General features: G+C 49.5%; 1 protein-coding gene across 3 annotated transcripts in view; it reads right to left on the reverse strand.

Moving 5' to 3' along the window:
- Nucleotides 1-19,789, reverse strand: part of PKNOX2 (PBX/knotted 1 homeobox 2) — a 255,102-nt gene that overhangs the window by 23,958 nt on the left and 211,355 nt on the right. For all 3 annotated transcript variants that reach the window (XM_060017724.1, XM_060017725.1, XM_060017723.1), the window contains one exon: nucleotides 8,805-8,993. In XM_060017724.1, the coding sequence (XP_059873707.1) occupies nucleotides 8,805-8,993 (189 nt within the window). The remainder of the gene's footprint in view (nucleotides 1-8,804; nucleotides 8,994-19,789) is intronic.

Genomic DNA, 19,789 nt, shown 5'->3' on the forward strand with positions numbered 1-19,789 from the left:
AATATGAGCTGTTTCACAAACCTGCCTGAGAACTGGGGTGTTTTTTTTGTTTTGTTTTTATTTATTATTGGCTACATCGGGTCTTAGTTGATGCATGCGGGATCTTTCGTTGCAGCGCGAGCTCTTCGCTGTGGTGGCTTCTCTCTAGTTGTGGAGCGCGGGCTCCAGGGCGTGTGGGCTCTGTAGTTTGTGGCACGTGGGCTCTCTAGGTGAGGCGCGCGAGCTCAATACTTATGGCATATGGGCTTAGTTGCCCAGAGGCACGTGGGATCTTAGTTCCCTGCCCAGGGATCGAACCCGTGTCCCCTGCATTGTAAAGCGGATTCTTTACCACTGGACCACCAGGGAAGTCCCCACTGGGGTGTTTTTTTAAGACACAGATTCTTAGGACCATTGAATTAGACCATCAGCAATCTGTGTTTTTTAAAAACCTCCCTCACATGGTCCCAAAGATCAGATGGGTCTGAAAACTACCTATTTATCATACACACTGAATATCAGAGAGCATTCTTTCACTGTGCTATTTCATTTTAATCTCACCACTACCTATGGGGTCAGCAGAGGAGAGATTCTTCTATTTGCCTGAAGAGGAATTGAGGTCCAGAGAATGGAAGTGACCTTCTTGAGTCACATGGCTCTGCCTCGAACCCAGGTCTTCTGGCTCCAAGTGTAGCACCGATGCTCCCATGGAGAGATGAACTTTGGAGTGAGACAGCCAGGCTCCAAGGTAAGCACAGTGTCCGGCACATTTAGGCACCCAATAAATCATTTCCCACTTCCTTTGGCTAAAGTCGCGCCACTAGGGAATGACACAACCAGGGTTTAAAACCTGTCCTAGACACATAGGGCCTCGTGGGTTCCTTACTTAGCAACAGCAGAGGTTCAGCCGGGGCTGCACGCCTAGCAGTGGTGGTCACGCCTTGACACATGCCCCTTCGTTCCTGCCTCCCTGCCTTGGGTGTTCCTGGGCCAAGGCCAAGCCCCAGAAGTCAAAGCTGCGGTCTCTGTCCCAGATGAGCTCCGAGACTTGACTTTGCAACTATTTCTGGTCACGCCTTAGTTTCCAGCCGGCTAGAACCTTGTCTCTACAGAGACAATGGGGCTGCGTCTCTGGAGACCGTGCACCGGTCTTTTCTGAGGAAGGATCTACGACAGCGGCAGTGGGAGCCCCCTGGGGAGAAGATGTTGGCTAAGCACACAGTGTTATTATCTTCTCGACAGCTTCCTCCTGGGTCTCAACAGACTCCAAACCAGGTAGATGGTGCTCTGCCTAGACCCACACAGAGCTGTTTCCTGCCAGGCTCCTTGGCCTCATGAAGAGGCTAGAAGCACATCTGGTAGTTTCAGTGACATTTCAACATCCGGAGACTCACATCCCTGCTTGAGTTGTCCAGGAACCAGGGGCTGAAAGCTGCTTATCCAGTCCAGGAATTCTTTGCCGTGATCAGGAGCATGACAGTGGTGTCCGCAGCCTCTGGAAGCTGCCGGAAGGCTGGGAATCATGGGCACTTTCCTGGCTCTTCTGGTGGAGCCGTTCCATCAGGCTGGGGAGCATCAGTCTCTTACTTTCTAGTAGGAAATGGGCCAAAAGGCTGAAAACTTAGAGTTCCCCAGCAATGACGTCTTTTAGGGCATGGACCAGGTGACCAAGAAGTCAGGTGGAAGTCAACGAGCTGGCCTCCACAGACCTCATCCCACTGTTGCTCCTTGTGTGCTGTTTCCCAGAGACACAGAGAGGCCAAGAGCCTCTCGGGAGGGGCACAGCGAGGTAGGGGAGCAGCTTTAGGATGGCTGAGAGCTTGCACTCCTGGACGCCACCCGTGGGCCAGCTTCCAGGCCCTCGCGTCCTGGGGCCATCAGTCATTCTTTCTGAACCACAGTGGTCACTGGGTGAGTTTTACTCCACATTTCATTTTTGGAACAAAAAAAGATGACTTGTTCAAAAGGAAGCCATTACTAAGAAAAAGTGAAAGGCTCTGCAATTACTTTTGGAAGCGGAGGGTGGAGACGGCGGGGAACAAATGAACTGGCATTGACTGTGAACTCTGACACGATGGTCTGATGTCAGCCCAGGAGGAGCTGTGTCAGCTCCTCGAGCCATCTTTCTTCCCTGTTAATAGCGAAAGGGCTTATGCTGCGTGGGAAGACTTAATTTCCACTCAAGGAAGAAACTCCTGGAAGAAACCACGATGGTAAGAAGAAATGAAGGAGTGAAGGAAAGGACTGATTAGAAAAGTTTTCCTTTAAGTTATTTTGAAATAGCTGTAATTTTTATTGTACTAGGATGCCTGTGAAACAGGGGAGTGAACTGGATGACCTTGCGAAGGCCCTTCCGGTTGGGGATTTTAGAAAAACCAACGTCATTCCCTGGGATGTATTGTGAGTGAGTGGAGGGAGTGGGGGGGCAGCGGGAGTGGGGGCCCCGGCTGTCTGCCATCCCCCCCCAGGCCACTAGGGGTCTCTGCTGATCCACCAGCCCAGACCATCCTCCCTAAAGCCTCCCAAGCCTCCCAGGAGGACGGGTTTGTTGCTAACTTGCCTAGACTGGGGGTGGGGAGCTGGCCTGCTGGAGAGCTTGTCTTGACCCACCCGGGCAAGCCCTCGGCCCATCCTCTTGACTCCCTTAATGCTCCCTGTCAGCCTGATATGCTGGGCAGGCAGCACAAGGGTTCTCTCTCATGCGCGTGTCACCTCCCCCTGCTTGGTTGCAGGGCTTTTCAGGGAAAGAGGGGTCTTTCTTTGAATTCCCCCAAACTGCCTAGCACAGCGCTGGGTGCAGGATAGATGCTCAGTAGATGGGTGGCCTGAGTGGGCTTCAGCCTGGAGCGGGGTGAGCGTGTGCCTTTGGGGGGCAGGGACATTGCCACTGTCCCCAGACACCGTGTTCTTGGCCGCGTCCCTCCAGTGCTGGCAGAGCCAGCGTGCTGTCTCAGGCTGGGAAAAGCTGGGTTCCCAAACCCGGGGAAGCCAATCACATGTACGCAAGCCACCTAATCCCATTCCTGTTCCACTCCAGTGGGGAGCTTTCATCTCAAGGGAACAGCAGCTGCTGCTGCTCTTAAGGAACATTCCCTCAGAAAGAGGGAGCCGCTCAGGTTTCTGAGCCTGGCAGGGCCGCCCCCTTGGGGTCCTGGCCCCTGAGCAGAGGCCGGGGGTGGCTAGGAACCCAGAAGGGACAGCCTTAACGCCCATAAAGGAGAAAGGCAGTGGAACTCCCGGAACTCAGCTTCCTGTCACTTGGGTCTGGGGGTGTCCCCTTTTCATCTCAGCAGTGACCTTGCAGGGTGGGTCACCACCCCCAGCTCAGCCATGCGGCAGAACTTCCAGGGGCTGGGCTGAGGTGCTGGCTTCCCACGCCCTTGGCCTCCAGCTAATGTTGAAAATGCAAACTCTGTGGGTCAATAGGTAAGTTTCCCCTTCCCCAGGTGAGGATGTACTGATGAGTTCCCTTCCTATTTTTCTGGAGAGTAGCACAGCTGCAGAGTTACGTCTGGTCGGGTGAGCCCGGAATCTCAGAACCATGCTGACTCTGTGGCCTCTCCCTTCCCTACTTTCAATCTATTAGCAAATCCAAATTCTTGCTTCCCAGCCATTGGTTTCTTACTCGCTGGTCTCTGAATCCCTGATCTACAGCTAGGTAGGGTCATGCCTCCCCACCCAGGGCCCAGGACGCTTGGTTCTCCTTCCTACGTGTCACAGAAGAAGTAAAAGGATCTAGTAAATGAAAATAGACTCATCCCTGACTCTGCTGCTTCTTAGATGTGTGACCTTGAACCAGTGACTTAACTGCTCTGAGTTTCCCTTTCCTTGGGTATAAAATGGAGAAAATAATGTGCACCTTGCAGGCTGGTTGTGAGGCATAAGCAAGATAATCTATGTCAAGCACCTGGTACACAGAGTGCTTGGGACCAGGGAGCTCAATAAACGTGGACGTTCTCCCCTTTCTCTGCCAGTTCTTCCCTGAGCAGCTCAAAAGGTGGCCAGTCGGTTCATTTGTCTCCAACGCGTCTCCTTTAAAGTCTTTGGCAATTGGCTGTGGTGATCAGACTCAAAGCATAACATCCCACAAATTTGGCCGCAAGATACTCCATCATTACATTTGCAGTTAGAGATTGTGTCACAGTGGTTTTCATGCCCTTGGAACCCAGCAAGCTCATTGGTGCTTGAACAGATGCACATGGCATGAGTGAGTGATGTTTCCCCCATACCCCGGCCCCTTCTCTGCAGGGACTGTGAAAGGCTCTCTCTGTCCCTTACCTTCTCCAGACTTCTCTCTACCCTGGGAACATTCACACTGAGAGCTCCCAGGTAGTCTGCTAACTGCCCTCCACTCCCCCAAGCTTGCCTGAAATGCCCCCTCCTCTAGGAAGTCCTCCCAAGGCCAGTGAATCTACAGCTTCTCCAATCACAATAGGATTTGAAAGTCCTCCTGCTGGCCTATTTGATCCTTACAGAGGTTTGCTAGTCCTGTCTCTGGGCAGGAACAGACAATGGCCATGAGGGCATGCAGGCTGGGGCCTGGGCTTTCCCCGGGGAGGAAGACGGATGCTGAGTGGTGACTGGGCAACCTCAGGCCATACACATGCTTTGCTCAATCCAGACCCCTTCCGGCGGCTGCCTTCCTGCCCTTCCTCAGGGTCCCCTTGCCCCTGAGCACTCTGTGCTCAGATAATTTATCTAGATCCTTGGGTGTGACTCAAGCTCCCTCCCACTGAGATTGGGCACTCATCATGGACAATCCCCTGTGTTCTCCCAGGACCTAGCGGGGTGCATACAGTAAGCTGCCCCTAAATGCTCGGCAAATGCATGAGAACTGTGGCTCTCCTGATTTGCACTGGAACAGAGCTGAGGTTTAATCTCCATGGGGAAAGAAGGATGGATTTCAGGTCAAACTAATGCTTGAGGGGGGCGAGCATGAGGGTCTCTCCAGTGGAATGGTTTATTTGGGGCCATCAAGGAAGGGCTTCTTCACTGAGGATCTGCCCCCACAGGAAGCCTGGGTTCTGCCGAGTAAGAATCCTGGGTGTCATTAGGTGCAGGCAGGGCAGGGTGGCCTCCTCCAGAGGGGAAAGGACAGGCTGTGGCCCAAGTCCTTGGAAACCCCGGTTTAGCTTTCCTGCTTGCTGAAAGCAGTCTCCCCCGCTCCGAACCCCCTACCACCCCCCCTTCCCCATAGAAACGGAAGGCCACGCGGAGAGTATGCCCCGACCTCGCAGAGCTGGATGGGGACACAGTATGGCATCTGAGAGAGGGGGACCAATTTGAATAAAAAAACATCTCCCACTCTGCAACACAAGGCTGAATGATTAGCACACAGGCAAAACCATGAGCCAGCAGTTTGCAACAAAGCTGGCAGGCGGCTGGAATGTTGATCCTGAAGATCGTGTTCCAGAGGGGAGACACCCCTCCCCAGGCCAGGCTGGGCTCGGCGCGGCTATTTCAGGCTGGGGGGATTAAGGTCGCACCATGACGAATGTGTGCACAGACACGCACACGCACACGCACACACACACACACACGCTCCTCCTCTCTCCTCCACCGAGCTGGCTCCCACGGCCGGACCCCAGTCAGGCCTGCCTCCTGCACTGAGTCTCTTGGCCCCGAGGGTCTCTCCTTCCTGGGAAGGCCCAGGCCAGCCCGCGCCCACCTTGGCGAGGCAGAGATGGGAGCCTGACCTGGGGATGTGGACGGGGCAACGCGGGGCACATCCTGCTCACCTTCTGCCGGACACACACCCGGGACGCCGCACTGACCCCACCCCCTCCCCTCCCCCCACGACTGCCGCCATCTCTCTCTCCAACTCCTTTCTGCCTCTGCCTGTCTTCAGTCTCACTCTCCTCTTCCTCGGTCTGTGTCTCTTTGTCTTTGTTGTTCTTTTCCTCTAGTTCTTCAGCCTCTCCGTACCTCCCTCGCAAACGTGACCATTGATATTTGTCTTTCTTTCCCTTTGTCTTTCTCCCTACTTCTCCTTTCCTCCTTTGCCTTCCTGTTGCCTCCCTTGATTTCTCTCTATATTTCTCATCATATTACTTCTTTCAACAGATATTTACTGGCTGCCTATCATTCACCAGGAGAGGAAAACGTGAAGTCACATGGGATATTTACCATATAAATGGCCTACTGTGCCCAGGAGTTAGTTGAGAGGAAGAAAAGCCCATGCTTTGGGGTGGGGTGTCAGGGAGGCCTCCATGGAGAGAGCAGCCTTATTATTGCCGTTGGGGAAGAGGCTGGGTTTGGTCCTGCAGAGATGTGCCGTCATCACCCAAACACACAGGCGTGGAAAAATAGTGACCTACGAGGGCATCAAATGTCAAGTGAAAGGATGTGAAAACTCTGGGGGGCAACTGGGCTTTTCAAGCAGGAGAATGGCTTGAATAGAGCTTCAGAAGATAAAGCAGCAGCAGAAGGCTGAGGTGTGCATATGTGAATGTGTGTGTGTGTATGTGCGTGTATGCCTGTATGTGTGTGTGTGTATGCATGTGTGTGTGTATACATGTATGTGTGTGTGTGTGTGTGTGTATGCGTGTATGTGTGTATGTGGGGGGGGGAGGGCTTCGAGGTAGCCAGAGAAGACAGAAGAGCAGGTTAGGAAGCTATGACAGCAGCTCGTGTGTAATCACCTTATTTACCCACTGAAGCCTGAACAAGTAGGTGGGGCCAGTGAGAGGAAATGAAGGGACAAATCTGAGAAGCAGCAAATGGGACCACCTCGCTAAGTGTCTTCTCTCTTTCTTGGTGTCTTTGTTTTTGTCTGATCGTCTGAGTTCCTCTTTCTAAGCGGATCAGAGGCCTTTCTGCAGTGGTCACCCCAGGGCCAGCTTCACTGTCAGGCACAGATGTGATGCTTACAGTGATAGGAATCAAAGTTCCTTCCTCTTTCCTCTAAGCTCAGAGGCACTGAATGCAGGGATTCCCCAGGAGGACTGATTTTTGCAGATAGCATCTCCGAGGCCTGGCTTACCCAGAGCCCACGTTATCCTTCTCTGCTAACCCGCGTCTCCAGTGACCCTGCTTTCTGCACACAAAGTTGTCGGCCCGGAGAGCCCAAGCCTGAGGGGGCCACTGTGGCTGCAAAGCCCTCTGGCCCTCCTTTCTTCTCCCACTGCCCTGGTACACCCCCGATGCCAGAGCTCGAGCTGGGGTTGGAGGGCCCAGGAGGGAAAACCCAGGGCCTCTCCAAGGACCTGATTATTTCCAAAGACTTGTGCTAATTTTCTGATATGATCCTTACATCTCTGTGAGGCACTAAATCCTCATTACTTTTCCTGACCGATGCATTCTAATTAGATCAACACTTAAAACAAATTCACAATAGCCACAGGATGGCTTTCCATCTCATTAACTCCTCACTTATTATTTTCATGAAAATTACTGATAAAAATGTGCATCTCCATTTGGTGAGGCCTCACAGCCTCCTTGGCTCCTATCTTGCATCTCTCCCATCACCGGGGCTGCGCAGCATCGCCATGGTAACCCACAATAATAGAAACTAATAAATTACAAACGAGATGCTCGTTGAGCAATTATTGTCCTCTTTTATGCAAGTTTCTTGCTAATTTTGATCATAAGGGAAAGTACAATAAGACTCTGAAGGAATGAGTCTATTTCAAGAGAATATTAGCAAGCAGAAGCCTGGGCGGCTGAGTTTAGATCTGTAATAAAGTGATTTGGTGATTTCAAGCAATGGGAAGAGGAAATAAACTTCCGGCCTCGTGTCCCATACAGTACTCACTATCGAGTCCCACAGAGACCCCACTGGGGTGGGTTCGACGTAATTCCTGCTATCAAAATGTACAAGGCATGGCTGGCCTTCTCGGGGTCACCATGTCCTTTCCCCTGCCTCCACCAACCTAGAGAGATCGATTATACGTCTCGATCCTTAAAACTTAAGGATAAAAATAGCACCACCTTTCTTTGGCATTCTTTCCAGCACCTCTCACCAAGCATTCTTAGAAAGTTTAGCGGGATCCCCAAGCCTGATTGTCTCGTGGGCAGAGGCTAGTGCAAACCTCCTGGGGGACCCTCCATGTGTCTGTCCTGGACTCAAGAGCTCAGTGGGAGAAGAAGAAAGTGGTGAGTCTAGCGCTTAACATAGACACCAGTGAGTCGGGAAGGTATCACCGGGAAGCTTTCTTAGTTCATAGGTTTGGGGAAAATATTCTGTCCTGGAGAGAGAGCCCATTCTCTGCCATTTCCACAGTTCCCAGTTCCCAGGATGAAGGTGGCTGGTGAATCTTGTGAGGGGTGACTTTAGGTGACTTACACAGTGGCCCTGGACCACAGGGAGACAGATGTGCCAGGGCAGGGTGAGCAACTAGAGAATGATCGGGGAAAAGCTGCTGTCTCCTATTAGGTGGGCAGGATTCAGGGAAGGCCCACTTTCCCCACACTCTCCTTCCCAAAACACAGAGAGCTCATCGAGCTCCAGCCCCCTTGAGAAGCCTGCGAGGCTGGGATGTCTGGGTCCACTCCCAGCTCCGTCCCCGCCTCATCCTCCTACAAAGCTCTCCATCTCCTTAACTCTCGTGCTCATTTTTTTGGATATCTTGGACCAGGAAGCCAGGAATCCCTTTGGACATTGTCCCTCTCAGATCTGGTCATCTTCTAGGGAATACTGATACCCTGGTATGCTGAGCTCTGGGTGAAAAAGGGACTGAGCTGCCTGAAAATAGCAGGAGGAGTGGATCAGAGGTGAAAGGATAGTCAGTCTAAACCATTTTCCTAGGTCTCCATGGGACCTTCAGACATTCTGACACCTCGCTTAGGAGCCTGGCTAGGAGACAGGACCCAGCCCTGTGTGTTACCTGTGAGTGAAGGTTTATGGAGGGCTGGTTGGGGGAGTAGGGCCCCCCGAGGTCATTCCTGAGCAGGTTATCACTGTGCATCTTGGTTTTGAGGCAGGTGATGTAACGGTTACAAAAGTCCTTGCAGAGTTCATTGACTTTCTCCAGCTCCAGCAGGTGGATTCTCAGGACCTGGATTGCCTTCACCATCTGTGGAGGGGGAGGAGAGGTGAGCCCAGGTGTCTGGATCCCAGTCCCCTCACTGCCTTGCCCGCCCCCCACCCCCCGAACAAGTCCCAAGCCCACGGACAGAGAGGAGCCCATGCTCGCCCTAGGGATGTACGCTTTCCACCCGCAGGATTTAAATTCTCCTTGTGGGTAGCTGCCGATTGCTTCCTTGCTTTGAGTTCACTGTTATCACAGCTGTTCTTGAGGCAGGTGTGGTATTCTGAGAACAGCACTGTGCTTAGAGGTTAGAAGGCCAGGTCTCAAGCCCCCTGCCTGCCATTTACAGTCTGTGTGGCCTTGGCCAAGTGCTTAAGCTCTCTGCGCCTCATTGTCTGACAAATGGGGACCATTACGCGCTCCCTGACAACCTTACAGTTTTGTGGAGAGGAGCACCTGAGGGAAGGCGTGAGCTGCAAAGTGTGAGGCCTTGAACAGGCACGAGGAAGACCGAGATCAGAGCTCCTTGCAAGAGCCCCAAGAGGTCAGGGACTGGCTACTCTTAAACACGTATTCTGAGTACCTCATGTGATGCCAGTCACCTAGCAGACACCCCATCAATGCATGTTGACCGACTGCATCGTCCAGCATGACTTAGCTGGGTGCTGGGACACCCAACTGTCTGCGGTGGCCTTTTGCGTACCCTTTGGTACGTGTGTCTGCCGCCTCTTCAAGTGGACGTTCCTAACCTTTTCAAGGCAAGAAGCTATTTCTCAATCGAGGCTTTTCCCTTTATCGTTGTTATTATTATAAAAAGAAGGTGCTATGGAAGGTATGGAAAACAGAGGATGAAAAAGACTGCCCTTGATCTAATCACCCTAAAAAGAATGACGATTTCTTTGTTCTTTTTCGCATGCGTGTATTTCAACACAGCTTCAATCACCTTGTATGTACAATTTTGCTTCCTGTTTTTCCCCTTAGTTTACCAAATGTATTTTTCTAAGTGGCAGGAATGTTTCCTCTATTCTCCCTTCTAGACTGCAAGCTTCTAGAAGAGAGGGGTGGTGGCTAATTTGCTCACCCCATCATCCTCGTTACTAACACAAGTGGATACTGAGTAAATATTTGTTGAATGGGTGAAAGTTATTGCGTAAATACATTTTAAATTGCTGCATATCATTCCATGTGTGTGCCACACTTAGCCAATTCCTTATGGTTGGGCATTCAGGTTAATTCCAATTTTTTAATTTTATTAAAAAACATGTCACAGTGACTAATCTTCCAACCTTATAGCTTATTCGTGTTTCTGCATTATTTCCTTAGGACAAGGTCCCGGAAGTGACAGAAAAAAAGCTATGGACATACCTTTGGCTCATGATAAATATGGCCAAATTGCTTTTCAAAAAAGGTGTTGGAACAATTGGATATCCACAAGCAAAACAGTGAACCTTGATTTAAATCTCACGCCTTATACAAAAATTAACTCAAATGGATCAAAGACTGAAATGTAAGACATACAAACTATAAAATTTTTAGAAAAAAAAAACAACCCAGGAGAAAATCATCAGGACCTAGGGTTACGCAAAGAGGTCTTAGACTTAACACCAAAAACATGACCCAGAAAAGGAAAACTTGATGAATTGGACCTCATCAAAATGTAAGATGTTTGCTCTTCAAAAGATCCTGTGAAGAAGATGAAAAGATAAACTACAGACTGGGAGAAAATATCTGCAAACCACATATCTGACAAAGGACTTATGTCTAGAATATATAAAGAGCTCTCAAAACTAGCCAGTGAAATAACAAGCAATCCAATTAGAACTTGGGCAAAAGACAGCATCAGACATTTCACTGAAGAGTATATATATATATATATATACATGGCAAATAAGCACATGAAAAGATGTTCAATGTCATTAGCCATCAGGGAAATGCAAATTAAAACCACAATGAGATATCACTATACACCTATCAGAATGGTTAACATTAAAAATAGAGGTAACACCAGATGCTGGCAAGGAATTAGAAACGGGACCACTCATATGTTGCTGGTGGGTATGAAAAATGGTCCAGCCACTCTGGAAAACAGCAGAACAGTTTCTTATGAAACTGAATACACCACCCAGCTCAGTAACTCCAACTCTTGGGCATTTATCCCAGAAAAATAAAAACATCTGCTCACCCAAAACCTGTATGTGAATATTCCAAACAACCTTATTCTGATAGCCCCAAACTGGAAACAACCAAAATACACGTCAACAGGTGAATGGATAAAGAAACTATGGTACATCCGTATCACGAAATAGTACTAGGCAATAACAAGGAACAAACTACTGATACACTCAACTACTTGGATGGATTTAAAGGGAATTATGCTGAGCAGAAAAGAAAAAGCCAGTCTCGGAAGGTTACATACTGTGTGATGAAATTTATATAACATTCTTGAAACGACTGAATTTTAAAGATGGAGAACAGATTAGTGTTTGCCAAGGGATGTGGTGGGGGAGAGAGGGAGGAACTGCCCTGTATCTTGACTACCATAGTGTTTCCATGAATCTACACATATGATAAAATGGCACAGAAGTACACACACACACACACACGGCTGCATGTAAAACTGGTGAAATCTGAATAAGGTTGGTGGATCATACCATAGTCATTTCCTAGTTGTCAAACTGTATTCCAGTCATGCAAGAAGGGGATCAGGACTTCTCTGTATTAATTCTTACAACTGCATGTGAATCTATAGTTCTATCAAATCACAAAGTAAAAAAAAGTGGGGCTCGCCTTGGAGACCATTTATGTTGACATAAGCAATATATAAGCATCCCTCTTAGCTTTGGGCCGGCATTTTGATGCCCAGGAAAACAAGGATGGGCATCACTCCCAGAGAATCCTATCAGGTGTGTCGTGCTGCATGGCTAGAAGCCAGGGCCACACCCACTCTGAGCTTCATCTGCATTTCAAGTGGAGAGCAAGTGAGGCGCCCCCAGGTTGGCATTTGGATTGTCTGATGGGTAGGGATTGTGCTTGACTAATTAAAGGCTCTGAGTACTGAATTAGACTAAGTGTCACTCAAAGAGAGAAACCAACAATTGTGTGTTTTCAAGCAGGGCTCAGTCACAGGGTCTTGTCCTCAGGAGATGCCCCCTCCGTGGGGCTGAGACTAAAGGAGACTGTGCCGTCCCAGGCAAAGAGGAGAAGAGTGACTTTAGTCCAGATTATTTGGACCAAAAGATGGAGTCGGGCACTGAATAAATTATTTGCTCTTGCCTAAATTTTCTACTTGGCAATATACGGTGTTTAATAAATACTCATTGACTGACTGATGGATAACAATACCCAAACATTTCTTATTCTTACTATGTCTCAGGGACTGTGTTAAACCCAGCACATGCCTGATTTCTTACACATAACCACCTCTGCAAGTGGGTACCATTATTGCCCATATTTTACAGTTGAAGGCAATGAAGGCCACAGGTAGAAGTTTACTTGCTTAACGTCACACAGTCGGTAAGTGACAGAGCTGGAGCGTGAAGCCATGTTGCCTGTGTTGCTTCACCGGCAACTAAGGGTCTCAGGATTTACACGGAGAAAATGTCAGTTGATAGGGTGCATGGTTTAGGGAGAAAGTGGCTTAGTGACAGGAAGTACGGGCATCCAGGAAACTCAAGTTTAGGATTTCCAGAACCCTCCCTGGCAATGTTCCCGCATTCGGCTGCTCTGGCCTGGCCCGCAGGAGCCAGAGTACCTCAGCGTGCTTCCCCATGCGTAAGAAGAGGGGGTTGGACTGTCAGGTGCCTTCTGTTTTCTGATTCTCTGAACGTTACAGGGACTTCTGATGGTCCTGGAAGGGACCATGTGAGATGATCTAGGCCAGTCTCTGGGTGACCGGATGGTCCAAACCCTTCCGGACACGTGGCTGCATCTTCTCTCCTGAGGCTCTCTTACCACCTCACGCCATCTCCATGTTCTCTCAATCTGCTGAGTTCTTCCAAGCATTTACTGCAATCTCTGCTGCCTTAATATAAAGTGCTGACTCAGCCTTCTGTAGGCACCGAGAACATCCAGGGCTTCCATCAATACAAGCTCCCTTAATTTAATGTTATACATTCAACAAATATTGAGTCTCATTATATGCCAAACACTGGACAAGACCTCTGACTTAAATAAGTTGCCCAGTTAGCTTTGTCTTCCCCAGACAAAATAATCCTAATTCCTTAAACCTTTCTTCTTTCTCCCTCCCTTCCTTCCTTCCTGTCATTTCTTCTTTCTTCTTTCTCTGAGCTTTCCTTTACTGGACTATACTTCATTTTCAATCAACATTTTATTTATTCATTTTAAAATCTTTGCGTGAATACACACATACACACCCATACACACAGAAAAGTGCACCTATCTATTTATAGCCAATAAATCCTCATTAGGTAAAAAGAATCAGAAAATACAATTAAGTAGAACAAAATAAAAAGTAAAATCTACCCAAAATAGCTTTGCTCAAATGAAATACGCATGCAGTGTGTTTAAATAGATTTGGTGCACGGTGGCCAAAAGTGGACCTACATTTTGGTCTAATAAAGTACAGGTGAAGGATTACCTTTTTATGAGGTAATAGACTTGGTTTAAAGATTTAAGAACATAGAGTAAATCATAATGGTATTCCAAGGCAATGAATATGTAGGACCTATTCAGTATTAGAGGAAAAAACGGGCAATGCCATTAATGTGGGGCAGCTGCCTGGCCTGGCGCAAAGCCTCTGGGATTTACCATCAGACAGCTTGGATTTGAGTCCAGACCTACTATTTACAAACTGGGTGACATTGGGCTAATTCCACGACTTCCCTGAGCCTCAGTTTTCCTCATCCCTGTCTCACAAGATTTGATAACGGCTAAAAGAGATAATAATGTGAAAGTGCTTTATAAACCACAGGGAACCAAATGCATATAAACGTTTGCAACCTCTTTTAATGATTTCTAATATCCTGTTGGCTTTTCTATTGCTGTTCCAGTTTCAGATAGTGGAAGAATAATCATCCTCAGTTTTTTCTTCTATATTTATGTTTAGTAAGTCATCCTCTATCTTATTTTTATGCAATTTTGGGTTTTTGTCTCTAAATCAGAACAAAACTCTGACATATTAAACTATTTTTCCTAAGTGATCAGGGTCATGTAAAAAGTTATTCCAAATCTTCTAGTGCAATAACAATTCCATTTAATTTAACATCGTCATCAAATGTGATGAGTGGATCCTTCATTCCTTTTCTCTCAGTTTTGCTTCATCTTTCAGCTTCTCTCCCTCCCTTCTCTTTCAAAAGAAAAAAACAGCCCTCTTCTTCTGAGCAGAGGGCTTCACGAAAGCAAAACGAGATGCACCCTTGCATTTCAGTCTCATATCACAGCACACGAGCCCCACAAGTCTCAGGAAAGCCCGCAGGACCGGGGCCTCTAATTTTCTGGGAAGTCGCGTGGCATGATATCCTGAATCTACTATTTGCTGCCCGGGGTATTTTGGACAAGTCATTTAACTTCATCTATAAATGTAAGCTGATAGGTAATACTTACACTGTAGGGTTGTGGTGAACACTGAATAAGATCATGTACACGTATGTCCTGGGCACACAGGAGCTGTGTGCTCTATGTGGATTCTTACGCCAACACGCCCCTCCCCCCCACCATCAAATACTTTTCTGAAAAGTGGCCTCTCTCGTAGGATTGCGGCCTCTTCATCTGATAGTACTGTCCTTGCCTTTCAAAACATTTATATCCGTAGCACTTTACAATTTGCAAAATGCTTCTCTCTCCATTACCTCATGTGAGTCTCAGAAACATGGGGACACACAGGCATTGTTACCACTCTGCTAGAGATGAGGAGATCAAGGCTCAGAGATTAGGTAGCCAGCAAGATTCCAGGCAGCAATTAGGGAGGGAGGTAGCTTTGCCCTGGAGGGCAGATTCTGTTTACCCTCTCCTCCTTCTGCAATTTGGGAAGCTGGAATGTTCTCCCTCATTTACGGATGAAGAAACTGGGAAACACACATTCCTTGAAGTGCTCTGACGCTTCCTGCATGTCACTAGGTCAGCCAAAGCTAAAATCTATTCAGGAATTTTTCCAGACCAGACCAGACCAGCCGGGCCTGGCCTGAGCAGTTGGAAATGTGGGGTCACTGGAACAAGGCCTGGGACATGGAAGAAAGGTGAAGTCCAGAGCCTGTAGGCTGCTTAGGGAGGCCACCTCGCAGGACAAGTCAAATGCTTTCAAGTCACAATGTGGCACTCGCCTTCCCACGTCCCCAGAGTTTGGAGAAGCACTGTGGTTCAGGGGAAAGAGGTGGGCTTCAGGAGCTACTCCCACCTGGCGCAAACCCCAGCTCTGTAACTTACTGACTATAGGGCTCTCGGTCTTGGATTCCCCCTTCTGTAAAATGGGTATAATGATAACCCTCTCATAGGGCTATGGTGAGAATTCAATAGCAGAGCTGGGTGCTAGAGAACAGCGGGTTTTGGAGGCTAGGTCTGGGGTCCTCCACTTACTGGGACGCTCTGGACAGTTCACGTGATCTCTGCACTTCGGTGTCCTCATGTGTAAAGTAGGATAGCGACAGCAACCCCCTCAGAGTCGTACTGAGGACAAAATGAGATCTGGCCAGAAAAGAACTAAAGACAAGTGCAGAGGAAGCACTAAGAAAAGACTGGCTCTAGGGCTGCGTCACTGCTGAGCGTGGGCCGGGCTCCACGCCTGTATTTGACCCACGTATGTGCTGTGTGGTCTTGAGCTGGTGATTTCACCTCGTGTCTCAATCTCCTCATCTTAAAACGGGGATAATAATAATCTGTGCCTGTGGGTCTGAGAAGAGAATTAAATAAGATAATACAGGTGAAGTGTTCAGAACGGCACCTGGCACCCAGTAAGTGCACTATAAATGTTAGTTATTACTGGCTTTGATTATTATTTCCTTTCCCTGTTCTGGTGTCTTGTGGGATTTTTCTGCTACCGTCAAGGCGAAGAGAGTGTGGGCGGGAGGCCGAAGGGAATGGCTCTCTGAAGGGGGCCGCCCGCGGTCTCGGTGGGCCCAGGGCTCTGCCTGGCCTCCTTATTCACAGCCTCTGGCCTCTGGCCCTGCCTCTTCAGAGTGGGCCCAGGGGCCTGGGGGGCCCCATTTTGGAGCTGGTTTTGCGGTCAGGCAGCTATAATCTGTCCCTTAAGCCACACCAGGGTCTCATTAAAACGTGCCCCGTAAGTGTTAAAAAAGTTACACATAAAAAAATTCCATGCATGAAACTGAAACCGTACGTTTTAGAGCTTCGGTTTGAAATCCTGCATAATATATAAAACCTCGGCCCTGCACTGGGGGCCCGTAAATCAGATTTCATAAAACAAAAAGCTTTCACCTTTCAAAGGGGTTTGGGGAACTTGCGAATTTTACAGACTGGACCAACTGCCAGTCAGAGGCTGCTGGGCCCAAGCAGGGGATCCAAGGGCCAGGTGCCAGAGGCCTGGTGAACGCTGGGTGGGTGTGGGAATTGGAGTGAGGGTATCCCCGGGGGAGCATTCCAGCTTAGCCACCATGGGGGTGGAAAGCCACCCGCATGGCACTGAAATGGGGAGGTGGAGAGGCTCAGAGAGCGTGGGTACCAGGGGGAGAGATGCTGGTGGTACCCTGTATAAATGAGGCGTCTGTTACCCCCCGGGAAGCAGAGAGGTGGGTGATGGCGTGCAAGGAGCCAGCAGACCTGGATGCTGACAAGTCACTGCCCTTCTCCAGACTCCAGTGTCCCCATCTATAAAATGGGCTGCTTTCCACGCCTGTGGTTTCCCCACCAGCGTTTTGGGATTCTAAGTTTCTTTTCGGGCAGCTGGCTAACCGGGAAGGGAGGTTCCTTCAGAAACCTATACTCTGGGAACTTCTCTGGTCTCTGAGCATCTCTGGCAGAGCTTAGTAAGCAGTGCCCATGGGAACTCGTCTGAGAGACCGTGGAGCGGGGCAGGTAGACACAGAGATTTGCGTGGACGAGAGGAGGGGACCAGCTGGAGGGGGAGGACCCGCGTGCCCGTGGTGGGCCTGGGGGAGCTGGGGAGGAGGCAGGACCCGAGCGCCCAGCGCGGGACAGAGTTCGGGGGATCCTAGTGTCCTCCTGACAATCCCATCTGTGAAAGTCAACATTCAAGGGCAAAGGAAAGCCGTCCTGACACACATATATATAAAAAATAAATCTCTCAATTATCTCAGCTCATTTGCTTGGGGTCTCATTTTATGTCCCTGCTCCGCTGCGCAGTATATCTGTCCGGATAAAGAGTTACAGTCCGTTGGGCTACGTGTGTGGGGTTGTAAAAAACACAGATGCCAAATTAACTGGCTGTGGCACTCAGCAGCTGATTGAGCTGATAATGACGCGATCTGACCTTTTTCTAATTTCTAATTATGTGCATCTCGGCTGTGCTGGCTGCATGATTCTTGTTCTAATGATGGCTCCTGTGATCGGCCTCTTCATCTCTCCCCTCCCGACGCAGGACTACAAGTGGGGTGGCAAAGGGCGCTGCCTGACACCCTCCCCCCACGCCCGGTAAAGTTTCAGGCTTCAGCCCACACAGTCTCTCTGATGGCCTGGAGGTGAGGTGAGGTGGCTGGAATGCCTGGCTTTAGCGATACTGCATTTGACCTTAACCTTCTGGGTGCCATGCACTTAGTTCCACAAGCCATCTCGTGAATATTTTATGACTGTCACAGGAGACAGGCGGATTGGCTCTATAGACGAGGAAACTGAGCTTCAAAGGAGCTGTCATCAAAGTCACCCAGAGGGTGAGCTGTGTAGCTGGGCTGAGGTCCTTGGCTCCTTCAATGGTCTCCATTTAAATAATCGACCCATCCATCAGTCATTGACTGCAGCTAACTCTGGGTAAATCAGGTCCACATGAGGAGGTGGGCTGTCCAAGGCCTGCTCCACCAGGGGACCACTCCCAGTGCAGTCCCCTGAGATAGAGGCCCAGGGAGCACCGGGGGCCAGGGGCCATTGGGGCAGCTCCTACAGCATCCGCGTGCCTAGGTCAGGTGTGGCACGTAGCAGACAGTAACCAAGTTTTGTTGGATTAATGAAGAAATCTGAGTCTTTTGAGTGAACAGAACTCTGAGAGACCCAGGTAGTGTGGGCCAGGGGAGAACAGGGAGGTGGCCACACTTTTTGGTATTTTCCAGGCTGGGCTAGAATAAGAGGCTGTCCTCGGGGGGTCGTCTATAGCTCACCTGGCAGGTGGTAGTGGGCAAGGTCTGTGAGGTTTGTTTCCCCAGGACTCCTACCTCTGAAGGTGTAAATTCTTTCATGTTACTCAGCCTATTGTAGGTATTTCCTACCAATTTTGGCCTCAGTCTCTTTTGGGGTCAAGGGAGAGGAGTGCCCATTCCAGCTCCTGCAGAAACGGCTGCCTCACTTCCTGGTTCCATGGCTGCTGCCGGTATAGCTTCTAAAGACCTGATTCACAATTGCGGTTCTGAGATTCTGAGCAACCGAACAGCAGGGCAGGGCCAGGCCAGCCCGCACTTACTGCTGGACCAACGGGAGAACCTGCACGGGGACAGCTGTCCTAGGGGACCTGAGAGACAGTGGTCTGGGCTCCCGGGAAGGATGTCTGCTCAATCCCAGCCAGGGGAGAGGGAGGGCCAGGCACAAGCCGAGGTGGATTTGCGGCTCCCAGAAATCTGCACTAACGCTCCCGACCCCGGTCAGGTGCTTATCCTCTGTCCTCTAAACGCATCATAATACTTCACAACTTTCCAGGCCAGGCTGGGGGGCTCTCCTGGTAGCTCTTCTGGCCTCCATAAAGGAGCATAATCAACTCTTGAGAGAAGCAGTGGGGTGGATAATTCCCAACACAGGATAATACCCACGTCATTTAAATCTGTTCTGCTGGTGCACTGTGTGTGTGTGTTTTTCTTCCTCCCTTTCTGGAGTCACATTTGCTTTTCTAATTCTGTCTCTCTTTTGGGAGTAGGTACTAACTAAACTCTGACTGCAAGAGGTCAGTGCTCTAATCAATCAATTTGTGGAAGAAAGAGTTTTTCAGAGTTTCCAAATTCACCCTGCATCATCTCGGTAATCCACCCACAGAAAAATCAAGAACTGTGGTTAATAATCCCAGGATGACCGCTGTCATGATGAACAAACAGAGGGTCCTCTCTACAGCTCTCTTTCTCAACAAGATTCCCAGGGCTAGATGAGAATTTCAGGCATCATCTAATCTAGTGGTTACCAAGCCTTATTGAAGATTGCAGCTGTCTGGGAAACCTCTAAAAATGTACCTTCACGGGTCCCACCAAACTTACTGAATCACGGTTTCCAGGTGGTGGGCCCCAGGCCCGTGTGCTTTTCAAAGCTGTAGTGATGATGTGGATGATAAGCTAGGTTTGGGAGCCTGATCTACTGCGTCCCCCTAAATGGGCAGGACATCTGCTGATCCGCTCAGTGTGACTCTGTTTCCGGTCTTCCTATCCACCGATCTGCTTGACGGTGCCTGTCATCCCCACCCTCCACACTGTAGCACATGGCCATCAGCTCCTCTCTGGGCAGCCCAAGACAGATTTACCAGCGTGCCAGGGCTCTAGCTCTTGGAACAGCTACATCAGACATTCTGGGCGCCATGACCCTCCTTTCCTCCCGTCTGCACTGCAAGGGGGTTGTAGGTGATGCTACTAGTGTTGCAGCGGCAGAGGAGGGGAGAGCTTTGGCAGCAACCCCTTTGCATGCAACTCTTGGTTTAAGGTTCTCTGATGCTGGAAGGGTACACCTAGTGCCTGCCCACAGGGGGCATGCAAATTTCTTTGTTGAATGCATGAATGAAAGGGTCGCTT

Source organism: Delphinus delphis, chromosome 8, assembly GCF_949987515.2.
Source record: "Delphinus delphis chromosome 8, mDelDel1.2, whole genome shotgun sequence".
Lineage (NCBI taxonomy): Eukaryota > Metazoa > Chordata > Mammalia > Artiodactyla > Delphinidae > Delphinus > Delphinus delphis.